Below are 21,056 nucleotides of genomic sequence, written 5' to 3' on the forward strand. Positions count from 1 at the left end.
GGCGTACGAGCAGTTCTGCAGTCTCGAGTGCAGAGGGCAATTTGGCAAGAGCGACGAAATGGGCCATCTTGGAGAAGCGGTCCACCAAGGTCAATATCACAGTGTTGCCCTTGGATGGTGGAAGTCCTGTGACGAAGTCTAACGCCACATGGGACCAGGGGCGGGAGGGAATGGGAAGTGGGGGCGGAAGACCAGCTGATGCCCAGTGTGAAGTCTTATTACGGGCACAAGTGGCACAGGCAGATACAAATTCCCTGGTGTCAGCCCTGAAGGTTGGCCACCAAAAGCGCTGGGACAGGAGAAAAAAGGTACAGATTATGCCCGAGTGGCACAGGACCTTGGAGCTGTGGGCCCAGTTCAGTACTTCTGGACGGAACTCTGGGATCACAAACAAACGTCCCTGAGGGCAGGTCTTAGGAGAGGGAACATTTTTGAGTACCTCCTTAATGCGGCCTTCAATGTCCCACTGCAACGCTCTTAGCACTCGTGATGGAGGGATGAATTTTTCTGTCTTGACTTCTTCTTTAGGGTAGGAGTACATCCTCGACAATGTGTCGGGTTCACCATTCTGGGAGCCGGGGCGGAAGGTCATGGTAAAGTGGAATCTAGCTAGGAGTAACACCCATCTTGCTTGTCTAGGATTGAGTCGTTATGCAGTTCGAATATAGGCCAGATTCTTATGGTCTGTGAACACCACAAACGGGGTCTCCGAGCCCTCCAGCCAGTGCCTCCGTTCTTGTAGTGCTAAGACCACGGCGAGTAGCTTTCTATTGCCAATATCATAATTGCGTTCTGCTGGCGTCAGGCGGCGGGAGAAGAAGGCACAGAGATGCAGCCTCTGGTCGCAGGTGGCGCGCTCGGAGAGAACAGCCCCCACGCCAGAGTCAGATGTGTCGACCTTGACAAAAAATTGAGAGGAAATGTTAGAGTGGACAAGAACCGGTGCAGAGGTGAACAAATATTTGAGTTTATCAAAAGCGGACTGAGTCTCTGAGGTCCACAAAAAGTGAAGTTTATTGGAGGTAAGTCTCGTTAATGGTTCCGTTACGCAACTAAAATTACGGATGAAACGACAATAAAAATTTGCAAAGCTAAGAAACCTTTGGAGGTGTTTTGTAGAAGTGGGTGTGGGCCAATCTACCACCGCCAGGATCTTCGCTGGATCTGCTCGGAGTTGACCCTGCTCGACAATAAAACCCAAAAAAGGGACAGACTCAGAATGAAAGACACACTTCTCTGCCTTGACATACAGACGATTTTCAAGGAGACGTTAGAGAACTAAGCGAACATGCTGGACGTGTAGTTTAGGAGTAGGCGAGAAAACGAGGATATCGTCCAAGTAAACTACAATGAAGCGGTCGAGCATGTCACGCAGGACATCATTAATGAGGCCCTGAAAAACAGCAGGAGCATTGGTGAGGCCGAAACGCATGACAAGGTATTCAAATTGTCCTAGTGGTGTGTTGAATGCAGTTTTCAATTCATCTCCTTGCTTAATTCTGACTAAGCGGTAGGCATTGCGGAGGTCCAATTCGGTGAAATGTCTAGCAGTGTGTAGAGGGTTGAAAGCTGAGTCGGGAAGCGGGAGAAGATATTTATTTTTAACCGTAATATTATTGAGGGCACGGTAATCGATGCAGGGGTAAAGTGTTTTATCCTTCTTTTCCACAAAAAAGAAACCAGCGGCTAGTGGAGATTTGGAGGGACGAATAAGACCAGATGCAAACGAAGTGGTGATATAGTCCTCAAGTGAATTTCTTTCATGTCTAGAAATGTTGTACAGTCGCAAAGAAGGGAGGGTAGCAAAAAAGGGAGGAGATCAATACCACAATCATAGGGGCGGTGTGGAGGTAACGACAAGGCCCTATCCTTGCTAAAAACTTCTTTAAGGTCGTGGTAAACAGTGGGCAGAACCGATAAATCAATGACATCCTGGGTGTCGATATGCGAGGACTCTGTGTGAGGGCGTGTGGAACGCAGACAATGTGTGTGACAAAAAATTCCCCAGTTAATGATTGTAGCTTTAGACCAGTCAATATGGGGATTGTGTTTAGATATCCAGGTAAGCCCGAGCACAACCGGAGCAGAATGAGAAGGAATGACTAAAAAAAGTATTGCTTCGAAATGGTTACCAGATAAATTACGGAAGGGTCTGATGGATAACGCTCGCCAAGTGGCCTCCGTCCTCAACGGGTATGGAATAACGCTTAATGAAGGACTCATCGATTAAATTATCGTCAGAACCTGAATCGATAAGAGCTCTGATGTCCAACTTCTGGTCCTTATCCCAGGTGAGCGTACCCGAGAGTTGAAGTCTGGACAGAGTCAGACCTGTAGCTGGGAGTTGAGGAACAGGGTCGGTCACTGGAGGATGTGAAGCTGGAATGCAGTGAGGTGGTGACGCTTGAGTGCAGAGAGGTAGTGTCGCTTGAGTGCGGAGAGGTGATGACGCTTGAGTGCGGTGAAGGGCGGGGCGAGGAGGACAGTGCTTTGCCGCAATATAAACACAGCTGGAGACGAAGTCGACGATCTCTCTCAGCTGGAGAAAGACTATTTCCTCCGAGCTGCATTGGATCTCCTGCATGTGATATCGGCAAGGTGCTATCACTGGGTATCGGCGCGAAGGTCATTTGACGCGCTTCATGGCCACTCCCACTATATGTCGGAGCGCAGAGTCTCTGGCGTTGGAACCTCTCTCTTTCCCAGTCAATGAGGCGATTTTCAATATCCACCGCCAGAGCGACGAGCTCATCAAGGCTGTCGGAAGTCCTAAGCGGGATCATCTGTTTCCGGATTCGATCGGCCAGGCCAATGCGGAAGGGGGCCATCCGCTCTCAGCTGCGAGTCTTCGGAATTCGATGGCGAAATCTGTGATGCTCCGCTGTCCTTGCTGCAGACGAATTAATGACCTTGCTGCCTCACGTCCTGGCCTTTTGCGCTGGAAAATGTTCTCCATGGCTTTGGCAAAAGCAGCGTATGAGGCACACAGGGGAGATTGGCACCCCCATTCCGCGGTCGCCCAGGCAGACCACCATGTCCCTCATATGAGACATGACAAAAGCCACACGAGCTCTTTCGGAGTAAAAAGAAGTAGGCAACGGTTTAAAAAATCTCACACTGGGTGAGGAAAGATCGCACGTCACCTGACTCGCCGGAGAATCAGATGGGCTTGGAGAGTAGTGGACCTGTAGCAGGAGGGACGTCGTTAGGCAGCGGAATATCTGCGGGTCGAGGATGGCTCAGTTGGACTGCTGGGTCAGCCGAGGGGGAAGTCATTGCCTGCAGTGCGGTGAGTACCCTGTCCAGCTGTGTCTCCAGGGCATTTAGGCGAGAGTCTTGGCGTTCCGCCATGGTATTTAGCCAAGCCCCAAGCAGGCCAAACTGTTTTTCCTGTTGGCCTAGTCTCTTGGCCTGTTGGTGCAGAGATGTTCTGACCTAGTCAGTTTCGGCAGGGTCCATGATGTGGCCGGTTATTATGTTAGGATTTGATCAAGTGGGGGTGACCCCAGGATGCAGAGACGGGAGGCCAGGTAGAATTACAAAACAAGGAACATTTAATAAGTCCAAAAAGTGTGACAAAAAGCGATGGGGCAGAAGTGCACACCATGAATAATCAAACACAAACAGGTCCCTCAGTGGTCGGCAGGGGAAAAGGCCTGGGCGCACTTGAGCATAACAAAAAGTCCAACACAAAATGATCTTTACCTCAGGGAGGCTAGGAAGCAAACACAAAGAGGTGAGGAATTTCAGGAATAAGGAAAAACAACGTACCATGACCGACGTGGTGAAACAGGTGCCTGCATGTGGGAGGTACAGGATTGAATAACCGGCAGGACCCGGCTGTCGGTGACAAGCTTAAATACACCTGGGTAGGATTTTTTGCAGGTGTGCCTCGCTGGGGACTAATTAACTGAAGAAACAGACCCCATAAAAAAAAGGAAAAGTCAGGGAAAAGACAAAACAGAACAGTCTCTGTATTGTGGTTTACCCTAAAGTGCTATACAGTACTGTATATCAAACAAACGTAACACGATGAATTAACTATCTCTCTATTAACAAGCCAAAACAACAACAGCAGCTAAACTGTGCTGTATGCTCTGCTCTGCCAACTCGTGCATCCATGCGCACAATAATAACATTGGTTCCCTCACAATTGATCAGAAATCACAAAAATCCTTAACTTTAACAACCATATGGCTCTAATAATAAACAGTTATTAAAGTAAAATCCACTTACATCTGCAAAGGAGGTGCTGACGGGAAAGGAATAAAGGGGGAGAAAGAAGGGTGAAGTTTTTGTGCGCATTTGGAAGAGACGCTGCTTCTACTCTGCTCATCACAATTAAAACTTGCTCTGGTACAAAGCCTGCTTTTTCAATGCTTCCATACTTGCGAAGCCATGGATGCACTCCTTGCAAACAGCGATCTCTCCTCTTCACGCTAGTCTGTTGTCTTTTCGGGACTCAAAGTGAGTTAGCAAAATGGACAAAACTTGTCAAAAGGCGAAAAAACACAGAAAAGGCATACATGCTGAAACACTGAGAAGACTAGCCGTAGACTACTGCACTGTAAGTGACGTGGAGGGCTCTGTCTCCGCCTTTCCAAAAACAACAAAACAAATTTTAAAATGTTGCTTGGAGTGATAAATGAAGAAACCGTGCGAGTAGAAACGCAATGGACCACTAGAAGATGAAACGGCACTTCAACTTTCGGTTGAAAGCACTAAAAGAAAATACTGTAAAAGAGGAACATACTGTAAATGTTCAACCCGTGGCACCTGCAGTGAGCAAACTTGTCCAAAAGATGACACCATAGCACAAGCAATAACACACCTTTTTAATGTATTTGCTGGTGTTTAATGAAAACGATTTGCACTGTGGTGGTCAGCGAAGAAAAACCCATAAATTAGTCTCACCATTTAATTAGCCGCCAGGTTCAAAGCGTAGTAAAAATATAGCGCTTATAGTCTGGAATTTACGGTATATATTTTTATGGTAAAACTTTAGTATGAGGAACACATATTTATCATTAATTAGTTGCTTATTGACATGCAAATTAGTAACATATTGGCTCTTAATGAGTCACTATTAAGTACTTAATGCATGCCTTATTCTGGATGGTCTTATTATACAACCAGTAAGTCATTAACTAAGAGTCTTCCCTCAATAACCTCAGAATTATCGCTTATTCGTAACCCTAACCCTTAAATGTTCCCCTAGTGTGCAAATAACTCTAACTTAAGCAACTAATTAATGATTATTATGTTCCCCGTACTAAATTGTTACTATTTTAATTACTAAATATTATTTATTTGATATTTGTGCAAGCTTAATTTTCCTGAGTCGGAAGTCTGACTGCTAACTTTCTTCTTTTTCGAACATCATGCTACTGTCTTGCCACCGCTGTTCACACACACACTCACAACTCTGCATTGAATACACGTACGCAATAATTCATGCTTTCATAGACACAGTTTAAATATGCACATGCCTCTTGCCTTTAATGATGAGTGACTGAAGCGCCATGAACATGAAATAAAGCCAGTGGACTGTTTGATAACATGGGCTTCTCCCGGCCAGAAAAGATTTATGAATAGATGAGGACTTATTTGAATAGAAAGTCCATTTGTTGCTGAAGTGTCAGAATGATTGCGGCAGCTGGTGTGGGATGTTGCCCTAATGCAACATGCAGGAAGTGTCATCCATCACACACCACCCTTTGCTATGTTTTTCATTTTATTTTATTATAAGTTCACTGCCGTAACTTTTAACAGCTGCTGCAATAAAGTTACGGTAACACACTGAAGACACGTGGATGCTGGTTATAGTGGGCTGTTAGTTCAAGTCCAGTCAACAGTCAGTTTATTTTAGCACAAATAACACATTTAGAACATAAGACAATGTTTGTTTATTTTTTTTAATACCGAAAAATTTGCAGCATTCGCAATCTACTTTTCTCTCTGTGGTCTGTGTCACTGAATTCATCTCATTTGAATTCAAGCCAATCATCTTATAGAATATTGTGAAAAAAAAGAAGAGTTCACCACAAACATGTTTAAAATGCTATATGTTCATCTAATACAGGGGTCACCAACCTTTTTGAAACCAAGAGCTACTTCTTGGGTACTGATTAATGCGAAGGGCTACCAGTTTGATACACACTTAAATAAATTGCCAGAAATAGCCAATTTGCTCAATTTTTACCTTTAATAAATGAATATATATATATATATATATATATATATATATATATATATATACATATATATATATATATATATATATATAAAAAATGGTTGTAAATTTGTTTTCCTTTTACGGAAGGTTTTTTATAGAGAATAAATGATGTAAAAACACTTAATTGAACGGTTTAAAAGAGGACAAAACAGGAAAAAAATGAAGATACAATTTGGAAACAGTTTATCTTCAATTTCGACTCTTTAAAATTCAAAATTCAACTGAAAAAAAATGAAGAGAAAAACTAGCTAATTAGAATCTTTTTGAAAAAAAAAAAAAGAATTTATGGAACATTATTAGTAATTTTTCCTGATTAAGATTAATTTTTAATTTTTAGAATTTTGAGGACATGTTTTAAATAGGTTAAAATACAATCTGCACGTTGTTAGAATATATAACAAATTGGACCAAGCTATATTTCTAAAAAAGACAAATAATTTCTTCTAGATTTTCCAGAACAAAAATTTTAAAATAAATTCAAAAGACTTTGAAATAAGATTTAAATGTGATTCCACAGATTTTCTAGATTTGCCAGAATAATATTTTTGAATTTTTAATCATACTAAGTTTGAAGAAATATTTCACAAATATTCTTCGTCGAAAGAACAGAAGCTAAAATGAAGAATTAAATTAAAATGTATTTATTATTCTTTACAATTAAAAATACTTGAACATTGACTTAAATTGTTTGGAAATAAGAGGAAGGAATTTAAAAGGTAAAAAGGTATATGTGTTTAAAATCCTAAAACCATTTTTAAGATGGGTTTTTTTCTCTAAAATGTTCTTTCTGAAAGTTATAAGAAGCAAAGTAAAAAATTAAATTAATTTATGTAAACAAGTGAAGACCAAGTCTTTAAAATATTTTCTAGGATTTACAAATTCTGTTTGAGTTTTGTCTCTCTTAGAATTAAAACTTTCGAGCACAGCAAGACCAGGTTGCTAGTAAATAAATAAGATTTAAAAAATAGAGGCAGCTCACTGGTAAGTGCTGCTATTTGAGCTATTTTTAGAACAGGCCAGCGGGCGACTCATCTGGTCTTTACGGGCTACCTGGTGCCCGCGGGCACTGTGTTGTTGACCCCTGATCTAATACAACAATATCTGTTTTTAAATGTGATTGACTTTAACAATATGACAATAATTTGAATATAAATCCAATATAGTTAATAGTTCCTGGATTATGTTGAATATTTGGTAGATCTTTTGTTTAATGTGTGCAAAAAAAAAAAAAAATGTTGTAAATAATGTTAAGTACACCACAAACATGCATTCTTTTCATCTTTTATAACAATGCAAATAATAATGTGATAGATTTAAAAATACAACCTGCATGTATTATATTAATTCATTTGATTATATTATATTAGTTTAATATAGGTAAACATGTATGGCTGTTGTTGAATATGTGGTAAAAGTTTTAGTTATGTAGTTAAGAGTTCTTGGCATTAAATCTACAAACAGGATGGAAACATATGATTTCGATGTTATTTTAAGGGTTTATGTTGTTATTAAATTGTTAGTCGGAATCGGAATTAGTTATATTTGAATTTAAAGAGTTTAGTTTATTTAATAGCCAATCATCTATCCATGTTCTACTGCTTGTGCCTCTCGGGGCCGTGGTGGGTGCTGGACTCTATCCCAGCTGCACTCGGGCGGAAAGCGGGGTACACCCTGGACAATATATATATATATATATATATATATATATATACAGCCATTTTCTACCGCTTATTCCTTTTGGGGTCGCGGGGGGCGCTGGTGCCTATCTCAGCTGCACTTGGGCGGAAGGCTGGGTACACCCTGGACAAGTCGCCACCTCATCGCAGCATTTATTATCATATAATTTATGCAAAACCCAAGAAATGGATATGTCAATATTTGCATGACTTTTCGGAAATCCTTCTTTTGTGTGTTCATAATATTATATCACTGGTCAACATTAGGATTAAGTAAGCATGTATTATTTTAGCGTGATATTGATACAACTTGCACTTAATTGGCTAATCGCTAGCAACGTGGAAATCCTATTTAAGCACATTATCTGTGGGATGATTCTCTTTTTAATTGAATGAAGGGGGGCCGTGTTTGTATACAGCAATCAGTAAGTGTGTTACCTGGACTATTACCGCTCTATAGTGAGAACTGCTGGGTCAAATCCTCCTCATGCAAACAGCAGGGGAATTCTGTGCATGAAATGAAATGATCATTTCCTACTTCATTAAGCACCATTGAGACCCTGGAAGCATATATTAGAATCATCATAACAATAATCCGCTCTCACAGGAGTAGATGCAGCGCTTGCATATGGCGGGAACACTTTTTTTCGGGTTGTTGTTGTGCTGCGATGGTGTGGTTTGTGGCATCTGTTGTAAGTTCACTTCTCTTGTGTCCTAGGTTGTCGGGCAGTAATGTGCCCTCGCCCATCGTCAGCAACAAGAACTGGCTGAGGTTGCATTTCATCACCGACAACAACCACCGATATCGGGGCTTCAGCGCTCATTATCAAGGTGAGTCTGCATGCACATAAAGTGTAACAGCACAAAAAGTGTCATACTTTTTATAAGGGGGTTGGGCATGTATTAACCATGCGTGGCCATCAGAAGGCAGCTTGGAAGTATTTACGCTAGTCTTTTCGAACATACTGTTAATATTATTATTTTTTGGAATCTTTTCAGAAATTACACAAGAGAAACAAAAAGGTTGTTGACTAATTTGTTGGCGTGCATATGCAATGGCGGAACTGCATTTTGTATTTGTTTGTTTTTTTGTGGCCGAAAAATCCAAAACTTATTCAACAAAATTGGCAGAAATATTTGAATTGCTACATAGGTGTTTTTTTTTTTTTGTCCATTTATATGTACATTTGCGACCGAAACTAAATAACAATAAAATCACGGAGTTGCACTTTGTGAACATTTTTTGGGTGGTAAAAACAGTTTTATTGTGATTCAAATCCCCAAATTATTTAACGAAATTTGCACACACAAAAATGATTTTGAAATGCTTACATTGGTGTTTGTCCATTTTTATGTAACGCAGCCCCCTTTGATCAAACAAAATAACATTAAAGTGATGGATCTGCATTTCTTCAAACTTTTTTGGGGCACATCTGCGATTTGTTTGTGGCTCCAATAGCCAAAAAGACACAATGTATCCAACGACATTGGCACAATAAAATAAAATAAAATAAAGCTACATTGGTGTTTGTCTATTTTTATGTAAAGTAGCCACCTTGGTTGAACACAATAATATTAAAATGACGTAACTGCACTTTTTAAACTTTTTTGGGTGACGTACATGGTTCAGTTTTGGCTCAAATGGCCAGAAAAATGCACAATTTATTCAACAATATTTGCCCCCAAAAAATAAACACTACATTAGGGTTTCCTTGTCCATTTTGATGTAAAGTAGCCCCTTTTGGTCGAACAGAATATTATTTACATGATAGAAATATACTTTTTAAAAGCTTTGAGAGGCATAAAATGTTCAATTGTGTCGAAAATGGACCCCCAAAAAATCCAAAATGTATTCAACGAAATTGGCAATAATAATACTGAAACGATGCAACTGCATTTTTTGTTTGTTTTACTTTTGGGGTGGCATAAAAAGTTCAATTGTGCTTCATATGGCCCAAAAATTCACGTGTTTATCCAACAAAATTTGCACAAAAAAAGAATTGTAAACACTACATTGGCATTAGTGTTTGTCCATTTTTATGCAACATTGCCACTTGAGTCACACGGACTAACGTTGAAATGACGGAATAAACAGGTAGCATTAATCCTTCAATTGCGACTAAAATGGCCAAAAAACGTATTCAACAAAATTGTCCCAAAACATTTTTGAAACCCTGTGTCAAACGCTACATTGGTGTTTGCTTGTCATTTTTTTTATGTAAAGTAGCACTTTTAGTCAAACAGAATAATATTTATATGACGGAAATGTACTTTTTAAAGATTTTTGGTTGGGATAAACGGTTCAATTGTGACTAAAATGGCAAAACAATGCTTCAATTTATAAAGACTATAAAAATGGGACCCATCACCTCACTGCATGGCACTCAGCATTAAGGGTTGGAATTGGGGGTTAAATCACCATAAATGATTCCCGGGCGCGGCACCGCTGCTGCCCACTGCTCCCCTCACCTCCCAGGGGGTGATCAAGGGTGATGCGTCAAATGCAGAGAATAATTTTTAGTATGTGTGTGACAATTATTGGTACTTTAACTTTAACTTTAACTTTAAATATGCATGAAAGGTTTATATATAATAGCCACTTTGGTCAAACAAAGTAACATTAAAATGACGGAACTGCACTTAAAATAATATGTGGCATAAACTGTTCAATTGTGGCTTAAATGGCCCAAAAATGAACAATTTATTCAACAAAATAGAATAAAACCCAGTTAAACGATACCTGGGTGTTTGTCCATTTAAACGTAATATAGCTACTTCGGTTGAAACGGAATAACGTTAAAATGACAGAATCGGACGTTATACATTTTTTTGGGGTAGCAAAAACAGTTCAACCGTACCACAATTTATTAAACAAAATAAAAAAACAATATAAACGCCAGATTTTATATGCAAAGCCACTTGGGTCCATCAGAATAACTTTAAACCTTGATGAAACATGTCTTTTTATTTTTTTTATTATATAGTTTGAAAAATAGCATAATGGTGACTACAAATGTTAAAAAGTGACAAAAAGTAAGGAAAAGCCTTTCAAAAACTTTAAATCAATTTTGGTGTTGTTTTTTTCTCAGTTTATATGTTAGATATGAAGCAGAACAGCACCATTGTTGTTTATTTCCTCTATAATGGTTTAAGCATGACCTAAACGTCAAAACGATGAAATACTTTGGTATAAGTGATAAAAATAAAAATGCGTTCCAGCTATGTTTGTGTTTTGTTTCTGGTTCTCTGTATGCTCACCACGTTCACGGATGATGCCATACAATGTTGGAACTGTAATATGCTTCTATTTTAGGTTGGAATACTTTAAGTAGTTTCGTCATCGCTCAAAAAATTATTACCTCAACAAAAGAGAAAAAATAAATTTTGCAGACATAGTTATGTTCATTTGTTAGCTTTTATGCTAGCTAGCCATCTTCTTGTTCACGGATGATTAGCTGAAATGCAACTTCCATGTTAGGATAAAATTCAATAAATAGTTCCATCATCACTCAAAAATACCTTGCTCAACATAAACAAAAAAAGTTTGTGTGTAGTCTTATAGTGGCCAAAATATTAAATATACTTGTTAAATAAAAACTCTGCCTTGTTTTTAACAAATACATAGGCCTACTATGCTACTGGATTTTAATGTTTATCATTATGATGGTACTTGGAGAGCCAAGTTTTTTCATGAGTTGTTCCTTGGTGAAATATTTTTAATAACAATTGCAAAAAAATTAATAAACAAAAAGAATGGCTTCTCCTTTTTACAGTCTATCAACTATATTATTAATTATTACTAATTCCATGTATTGGCTCTGTTTTGGCTTCCAAGCTGGCTTTTATCCTGATGTGTTATTTGCCTTTTTTGTTATAACTCATGATTCAGTGTTTCCGTGTCAATTATACCATCCGTTCTTTCTGTCTCCATGCACCTTCATCATTTGGACACTATGCACTCGACTATTAATGTTTAAGAATGACGTGTGTGCGTGTGTGAGGCATGCAGTCCGTTCACAATCTTAGTGCACTCAGGTCAAAGTGGCTGCTTTTATTTCGTGTGGAGGTACTGTAGATGTACTGTACACTCCTCAGCCTTCCCGGTAAGGTTTATTCAGGTGTACTGGAGAGGAGGCTTCGCCGGATAGTCGAACCTCGGATTCAGGAGGAACGGTGTGGTTTTCGTCCTGGTCGTGGAACTGTGGACCAGCTCTATACTCTCGGCAGGGTTCTTGAGGGTGCATGGGAGTTTGCCCAACCAGTCTACATGTGCTTTGTGGACTTGGAGAAGGCATTCGACCGTGTCCCTCGGGAAGTCCTGTGGGGAGTGCTCAGAGAGTATGGGGTATCGGAATGTCTTATTGCGGCAGTCCGCTCCCTGTATGATCAGTGTCAGAGCTTGGTCCGCATTGCTGGCAGTAAGTCGGACACGTTTCCAGTGAAGGTTGGACTCCGCCAAGGCTGTCCTTTGTCACCGATTCTGTTCATAACTTTTATGGACAGAATTTCTAGGCGCAGTCAAGGCGTTGAGGGGTTCCGGTTTGGTGGCCACGGGATTAGGTCTCTGCTTTTTGCAGATGATGTAGTCCTGATGGCTTCATCTGGCCGGGATCTTCAGCTCTCACTGGATCGGTTCGCAGCCGAGTGTGAAGCGACTGGAATGAGAATCAGCACCTCCAAGTCCGAGTCCATGGTTCTCGCCCGGAAAAGGGTGGAGTGCCATCTCCGGGTTGGGGAGGAGACCCTGCCCCAAGTGGAGGAGTTCAAGTACCTAGGAGTCTTGTTCACGAGTGGGGGAAGAGTGGATCGTGAGATCGACAGGCGGATCGGTGCGGCGTCTTCAGTAATGCGGACGTTGTATCGATCCGTTGTGGTGAAGAAGGAGCTGAGCCGGAAGGCAAAGCTCTCAATTTACCGGTCGATCTACGTTCCCATCCTCACCTATGGTCATGAGCTTTGGGTCATGACCGAAAGGATAAGATCACGGGTACAAGCGGCCGAAATGAGTTTCCTCCGCCGGGTGGCGGGGCTCTCCCTTAGAGATAGGGTGAGAAGCTCTGCCATCCGGGAGGAGCTCAACGTAAAGCCGCTGCTCCTCCACATCGAGAGGAGCCAGATGAGGTGGTTCGGGCATCTGGTCAGGATGCCACCCGAACGCCTCCCTAGGGATGTGTTTAGGGCACGTCCAGCTGGTAGGAGGCCACGGGGAAGACCCAGGACACGTTGGAAAGACTATGTCTCCCGGCTGGCCTGGGAACGCCTCGGGATCCCCCGGGAAGAGCTAGACGAAGTGGCTGGAGATAGGGAAGTCTGGGCTTCCCTGCTTAGGCTGCTGCCCCCGCGACCCGACCTCGGATAAGCGGAAAATGATGGATGGATGGATGGATGGTACTGTAGATGATGCACATCTGCGGTACTTGTTGATGCGGGATGATATTTCCACAAAATCCAATTCCACTTCAAATGGATGGATGGAATTTTTTAGCCTGTTTTTTTTTTTTGTATTCATATTCAAGTGGGAACAAGCAGTGCGTCAATGCTGTAGAAAAACAAACATCAGGAATTCTTGGTTGATGTTTATGTGTAAAGCATCTTCATGATGCAAAGAAATGATTTAAGGTGATTTGTCTTATTTATATGGATGGATTTTGTTTTTTAACGGTAACTATTTGAACCATTTTTGCTATTTGGTCTGTTATGAACCCTAATGGCTACTTTCTCATATATGTCGCTTTTTAATTATCTGGATCCCGTGCAATGATTTTTCTTACCACTCTTAGCACTGCAATTTATGTGATCAAATACCATATTATTAATAAATAAAAATTTAAAAACATCATCAACATGTTTTACTTTCTGATTGGCGGACTAAGAAGTTGACCCGCCGGATTGGATCGCTTTAATTGATCTTAATTGATTTGTAATCAGTTTTAAAAGGTTAATCAGGCCCGTTAATGAAGATCTTGGCGAAGTTGGCGGATTAATTAAGCGATTTCCTAACGAGCTACAGATTGATCGGGCGACTGACTGACGGACTGAGTTCCGCTGTCAGTCATCCTCCTGATCCAAAAACCTCCTTAACATGTGATTAGTTGATGTTAATTGTTTATTCATCAGGCTAGATAAACTCGCAGGACACTTGATTAGGCACAACAACCTCTGCCTTAAAGGAGAGAAAATAATCCTTCGGACATTTACTGCTAATCTTTTTTTTTGACAAGATAAGTTTTTAATACTTTATGACCTCTGTTCCTTGAAAATGAACTTAAAACCATCACAGCTACATAAAGATCCTTGCAACAAAAATGTCCCACTGAACGGTTTTTTTTGTATTTTTCGCCCTACACTTCTCATTATTAGTGTTACCGATCTCAGGTGTTAGCATGCTAATGCTAGCATGCTACCTCTTTTAACATAGTTTGCATGCAGACGCCTAGGTACTTGTTGCCTTCTAATTGACGATCAGCATTTCCGTTCTACTCGCAGGCATTCACAGGCAATTCCTCCTGAAATTGAATGTTCTAGTTAGCATTAGTGTTTTAGTGGTTCCACACTCTTATGTCCAGCCGTACATCCCCACCCGTCAGCGGTGCCACGCTAATAGATGGGGTTATTTTAGTTTAGTCAACACTGCATCAAAACAGTTTCAAACTCATCCCCAGGAGACAACATGAACAAATGCTCTTTGGCAGGCCCTTGCTTCGCTTTTTAAGACGCTGCTCCGAGACCTCTCAGGAAGTCTTTGGCTCTAGGTGCTGCCGGCTACATGGACAGAATTTTTCCTTTTTTTTGCACGACTTTCTCTCTCTGTGTGTGTGTGTGTGTGTGTGTGTGTGTGTGTGTGTGTGTGTGTGTGTGTGTGCGTGTGTGTGTGTGTGTGTGTGTGTGTGTTTGTGTGACCACAGTAGGTCAGCCAATTGGCTCGCATTACCGTCTAATTGTGCCCCCACTCCCTAAATGATGAAGTGGTGAATGAGAGAATAGATAAAAAAAACAGTCACATTGGGCCAGAAAGAAAAGACAATGTGGTGATCAGTGGACGTGTTGGTTTGGTAATCAAACGGAACATATGCATGCATTCGGTGGGTGATTCGGTGCATAAATATTTTGTATTTGCGCAATGATAATTATGTTCTTTTTGGTGAGAGACACAAAGGGACTTGTGCGCTTAAGCCATTGGCATCAATTATTATTGTATTTAAAAACACTTAAAACGTGTTATGTCTAAAGTAGTGTTGTCCAGGTGTAACAGGGTCAAATATGTCTTGTAAATAATGTACTTTATAATGTTGTTATAATTACACAAAATATTTAAGTTACATGTAAATACCTGAATATTGTTTGTTTTGTCAATGTGGAACCATAGTCTTGTTGTCCCTCCTACTGCAATAATTACTCTGACACCTGTCTTTTTATATGCGCTGGACACGCCTTCCAACTTCCCTTTTATCTACGATAACGGGAGAGGTAGACGTGCATGAGACGACAGAAAAAGTATTGTCTTGTTAAGCACTTAAGTTCCCTTTTTTGTTCATTATTATATTTGTGTAGGGGCTCGACGATGGCAAAAAGTTATTCACGACAATTGTGTTCTGTGTATTGTCAGTAAAGTGCAGCTGAGCAACCCATGGTTTCGGTCGTCTTCCATAAAACCCACACAACGCAGAGGAAAAAGACCACCGGTTACACAGATACCAATATGTTGGTACCGGTACCAGTACTAAAAGTATTTGGGTACTTTTGTCACAGTTCAATTACATGTAGAAAAGGGGAACCCAACTATAAAGACGGATTGTGAGTAAAACAGTTCTTTACTTAACGAAAAAGCGCTCACAACAATGATCCAAAAATAGGAGATAACAAAAAGCGACGGTGCGAAAAAGAGAACACAAAAAGAGCACAGTGCAAAATAAAGAACAAAAGCTAATATACAAAACTAACTAAACTTGGGTCGGAGTTGCAAGACGTGCAAACTACCGTAGCACATACCAAGCTGGATGGCACTGGAAAGAGCCAAGAAGGTAAGTAGCATAAATACAAGGAGCTTAGGGGTCTTCATACAAGGAGAGTCGAGGAGTGGAATTGTCGTGTGCCATCCAGCTGACAAGGTGCTGCTTAAGTAGTGCTGGTGAGATTGGACGCAGCTGTGCACGTCTCTCAGGGAAACACAGGAATTCTGAGGAAGACAAAAAAGTAAGAGCCAGGTCTGCTGCAGGCGGTGACACTTTTCGGTACTTTTCTAAATAACGGGAACCACAAAAAAAATATTTTTGGCTTTATTTTAACAAAAAACATACTAGACAACTAGTCTTGTAGTAGTAAGTAAACAAAAAAAGACTACTAATTAGTCTGCTGACATATGCAGTAACACATTGTGTCATTTCTCATTCTAATATTTTATCAGATTTATGAAGGACAAGTGGTAAAAAATTAATTTTTAATCCACTTGTTCGATCCATCCATCCATCCATCTTCTTCCTCTTATCCGAGGTCGGGTCGCGGGGGTAGCAGCCTAAGCAGGGAAGCCCAGACTTCCCTCTCCCCAGCCACTTCGTCTAGCTCTTCCCGGGGGATCCCGAGGCGTTCCCAGGCCAGCCGGGAGACATAGTCTTCCCAACGTGTCCTGGGTCTTCCCCGTGGCTTCCTACCGGTTGGACGTGCCCTAAACACCTCCCTCGGGAGGCGTTCAGGTGGCATCCTGACCAGAAGCCCGAACCACCTCATCTGCCTCCTCTCGATGTGGAGGAGCAGCGGCTTTACTTTGAGTTCCTCCGAATCACAGAGCTTCTCACCCTATCTCTAAGGGAGAGCCCCGCCACACGGCAGAGGAAACTCATCTCGGCCGCTTGTACCCGTGATCTTATCCTTTCGGTCATGACCCAAAGTTCATGACCATAGGTGAGGATGGGAACGTAGATCGACCGGTAAATTGAGAGCTTTGCCTTCCGGCTCAGCTCCTTCTTCACCACAACGGATCGGTACAACGTCCGCATTACTGAAGACGCTGCACCGATCCGCTTGTCAATCTCACGATCCACTCTTCCCTCACTCGTGAACAAGACTCCTAGCTACTTGAACTCCTCCACTTGGGGCAGGGTCTCCTCCCCAACCCGGAGATGGCATTCCACCCTTTTCCGGGAGAAAACCATGGACTCGGATTTGAAGGTGCTGATTCTCATTCCGGCCGCTTCACACTCGGCTGCGAACCGATCCAGTGAGAGCTGAATATCCCGGCCAGATTAAGCCATCAGGACCACATCATCTGCAAAAAGCAAAGACCTAATCCCGTGGCCACCAAACCGGAACCCCTCAACGCCTTGACTGCGCCCTAGAAATTCTGTCCATAAAAGTTATGAACAGAATCGGTGACAAAGGACAGCCTTGGCGTAGTCCAACCCTCACTGGAAACGTGTCCGACTTTACAGTAAGTATAAATGGGTATTTCTCTCTGTAAAATACAAAATCCATCCATCTTTCGGGGTTGCGGGGAGCTGCATTCGGGCGGAAGGCGGCATAAACCCTGGACAGGTCACCACCTCATCGCAGGGCCAACACAGATAGACAGACAACATTCACACTCACATTCACACACTAGGGCCAATTTAGTGTTGCCAATCAACCTATCCCCAGGTGCATGTCTTTGGAAGTGGGAGGAAGCCGGAGTACCCGGAAGGAACCCATGCAGTCACGGGGAGAACATGCAAACTCCACACAAAAAGATGACAAAGGGCAGCCTTCGCGGAGTCCTACGCTCACTGGAAACGTGTCCGACTTACTGCCGGCAATGCGGACCAAGCTCTGACACTGATCATACAGGGAGCGAACTGCCACAATCAGACAGTCCGATACCCCATACTCTCTGAGCACTCCCCACAGGACTTCCCGAGGGAGACGGTCAAATGCCTTCTCCAAGTCCACAAAGCACATGTAGACGTGTTGGGCAAACTCCCATGCACACTCAAGAACCCTGCTGAGAGTATAGAGCTGGTCCACAGTTCCACGACCAGGACGAAAACCACACTGTTCCTCCTGAATCCGAGGTTCGACTATCCGGCGTAGCCTCCTCTCCAGTACACCTGAATAAACCTTACCGGTTATCCACTTGTTCATTTTTTGTTGATATCTGGTTAATTTCTGTTTCAACATGTGTTGGTATCAAGCCGACACCAAGTAGTTACAGGATCATACATTGGGCATATTCAAAGTCCTCATGTGTCCAGGGACATATTTACTGAGTTTATAAACATAATATCAATTTAAAAAAAACTAAATAAGGTTTTGTAATACTAAAAATATTGATGTAATCATAGTGATATCGCTTAGAAATGCAGCTGTTCTTGGTATCATTACAGTGGATGTTAGGTGTAGATCCACCAATGGTAATTGTTTATATTGTAGCCTCCAGGAAGAGTTGGTGCTACAGGGAATTCTGGGAATTTGTTCTGTAGTGTTTATATTGTGTGGCGGTGCAAATATTCCTCCAAAATATGTTTGTCATTGTTGTTTAGTGTGGTTTTACTATATGGCACATGTTTATGACAGTGTTGGCGTTGTTCATACAGCCACCTTTAGTGTGACATGTATGGCTGTTCAGTAAGTATGCCCTTCAGTAGTGACTGAAGAGGAATGCATCAATAGTCCATGTTTGGTCATAATCAGTGGTCCGCAAACTATGGCCCGTGGGCCATATCCGCCCCGCCAGCATTCAAGATCTGGCCCGCAAGAAGTCCCAAGTTAAAAATGTTTTTTTTTTGTTTTTTTTAAATCTGTCCTTCTAATCCATTTTCTACCGCTTGTTGCTTGTTACTCTCAGAGTCTCCTAGCCGCTCAGGCAAATCACATTGTCTAAAAATGCATTTTATATATATATATATATATATATATATATATATATATATATATATATATATATATAAAACAGCCCGGCCCCCGGGCAAATTATTTTAACCCAACGCGGCCCACGGGTCAAAAAGGCCCCTGGTCTTAATTAAGTCTCGGTTAGTCTTTGTTTACTCTAGACCAGTGGTCCCCAGCCACCGGGCCAAGGCCCGGTACCGGGCCGTGGCTCGATTGGTACCGGGGCGCAGAATAATTTTTTAATCATTAAACAAAAAAAACAAACCAAAAAAAAAAAAATGTTTTTATTTTTTATAAAATTTACATAAAAAACACAAAATACACTTACAATTAGTGTACCAACACAAAAAAATTCCCTTTCTCATGACAAAAAAAATAAATAAAAATGAATAAAAATAAAATCCCCCCACCACCACCTACTAAAACCCACTACTACCGACCACGCAGTCTGATAGTTTATACATCAATGATGAAATATTAACATTGCAACACATGCCAAAACGGCCGGTTTAGTTTACTAAACTACAATTTTAAATTTCCCGCAGAGTCTCCTGTTGAAAACGTCACGGAATGATGACGCTTGTTTGTGACGTTATTGGTTGGAAGTCAACATATTAGCCAGCACCACTTGCAGCTAAAAGTCGTCTCTTTTCATCGCGCAATTACACAGTATTTTGGACATCTGTGTTGCTGAATCTTTTGCAATTTGTTCAATTAATAATGGAGAAGTCAAAGTAGAAAGATGGAGTTGGGAAGCTTTAGCCTTTAGCCACACAAACACACGGTGTTCCCTTGATTAAAATTCCAGGAGGTGAAGCTTTACTATGGATCAGAGCGGTCAAGCGAACATTGGTTCCTGACCACTTGTCAACCGGCAGGTTTCGGTTAGAAAATTGTGGTAAAAAGTCACCTCTTACCGGAGATCAGCGGAGCTTGCGCCGTCCATGCAGCTGCTGTGACTTCCCTCGGAGACTGGCGTCAACACACCCGTGGACACACCCCTCTACCATGAATTGATTAACGTGGACCCCGACTTAAACAAGTTGAAAAACTTATTCGGGTGTTACCATTTAGTGGTCAATTGTACGGAATATGTACTGTACTGTGCAATCTACTAATAAAAGTATCAATCAATCAATCAATCTGATTATCAGATACTATTTAACTACTAAAACACTAGCAACACAATAGAAAGATTAGGGATTTCCCAGAATTATCCTAGTAAATGTGTCTAAAAACACCTGAATGCAACCCATTGCAATCGCCTTTTTTTTTTTTACTTTATTTAAAAAAAAAAAAGATTTTTTCTAGTCCTTCTCTCTCAATATCGTCATCCACGAATCTTTCATCCTTGTTCAAATTAATGGGGAAATTCTCGCTTTCTCGGTCCGAATAGCTCTTGATGCTATGTGAGGATGTGAGGAGCCCTCACACCGGTGACGTCACCGTCTGCTACTTCCGGTAAAGGCAGGGCTTTTCTATTAGCGACCAAAAGTTGCGAACTTTATCATGGATGTTCTCTACTAAATCCTTTCAGCAAAAATATGGCAATATCACTTAATGATCAAGTATACCACATAGAATGAACCGGCCATCCCCGTTTAAATAGGAAAATCTCATTTCAGTACCAAAGTAATAAATAAGAATCAGTGTCGGACGTATTGCACTCAAAGGGTAGTATTGCACAGTAGGGTATTAGGGTAGAATATTGTATAGGGGTGAATTATTATTATTATAAATTAGAGTTCAACATGGTGACATCTCTGGGAAAGAAGCTGTCTCTGAGCCTCTTTGTTCTGGTTCAGATGCACCTGTAGCACCTGCCCGATGGTAGCAGGTCGAACAGGTGGAAGCCAGGGTCTGTCCTGTCTTTGGTGATGTTTTTTGCTTTCTTGAGGCAACGGGAGGTATGTAAATCCTTCAGGGAGGGCAGGGGGGTGGCCGATGATTTTTTGTGCAGACTTTATGACCCTATGAATCGCCTGTTTGTCTGCTTCAGTGCAGCTGGCGTACCACACTGTTATGCAGTACGCCAGCAGGCTCTCGACACCCGAGCGATAGAAGGTCACCATCAGCTGTCTCTCCAGTCTGTTCTTCTTTAGCATCCTCAGGAAGTGGAGTCTCCGCTGGGCCTCCCGGACGACTGCAGTTGTATTTTGGTCCAGGAGAGGTCAGCAGAGATGAGGGTGCTGAGGAACTTAAAGGAGCTGACTCTCTCCACCTCCTTGCCCTTGATGTGGAGGGGGGCGGGGTCTGCAGTGATTTTCCTGAAGTCAAAGATGAGTTCC

The 21,056-nt window shown here is 41.7% G+C and overlaps 1 protein-coding gene across 1 annotated transcript in view; it reads left to right on the forward strand.

The window, feature by feature from the left end:
* Window positions 1-21,056, forward strand: part of csmd3b (CUB and Sushi multiple domains 3b) — an 815,905-nt gene that overhangs the window by 467,259 nt on the left and 327,590 nt on the right. The window contains exon 6 of the mRNA XM_061908578.1: window positions 8,630-8,742. Within this exon, the coding sequence (XP_061764562.1) occupies window positions 8,630-8,742 (113 nt within the window). The remainder of the gene's footprint in view (window positions 1-8,629; window positions 8,743-21,056) is intronic.

The sequence above is a fragment of the Nerophis ophidion genome, linkage group LG08, assembly GCF_033978795.1.
Source record: "Nerophis ophidion isolate RoL-2023_Sa linkage group LG08, RoL_Noph_v1.0, whole genome shotgun sequence".
In the NCBI taxonomy this organism is placed as follows: Eukaryota; Metazoa; Chordata; class Actinopteri; order Syngnathiformes; family Syngnathidae; genus Nerophis; species Nerophis ophidion.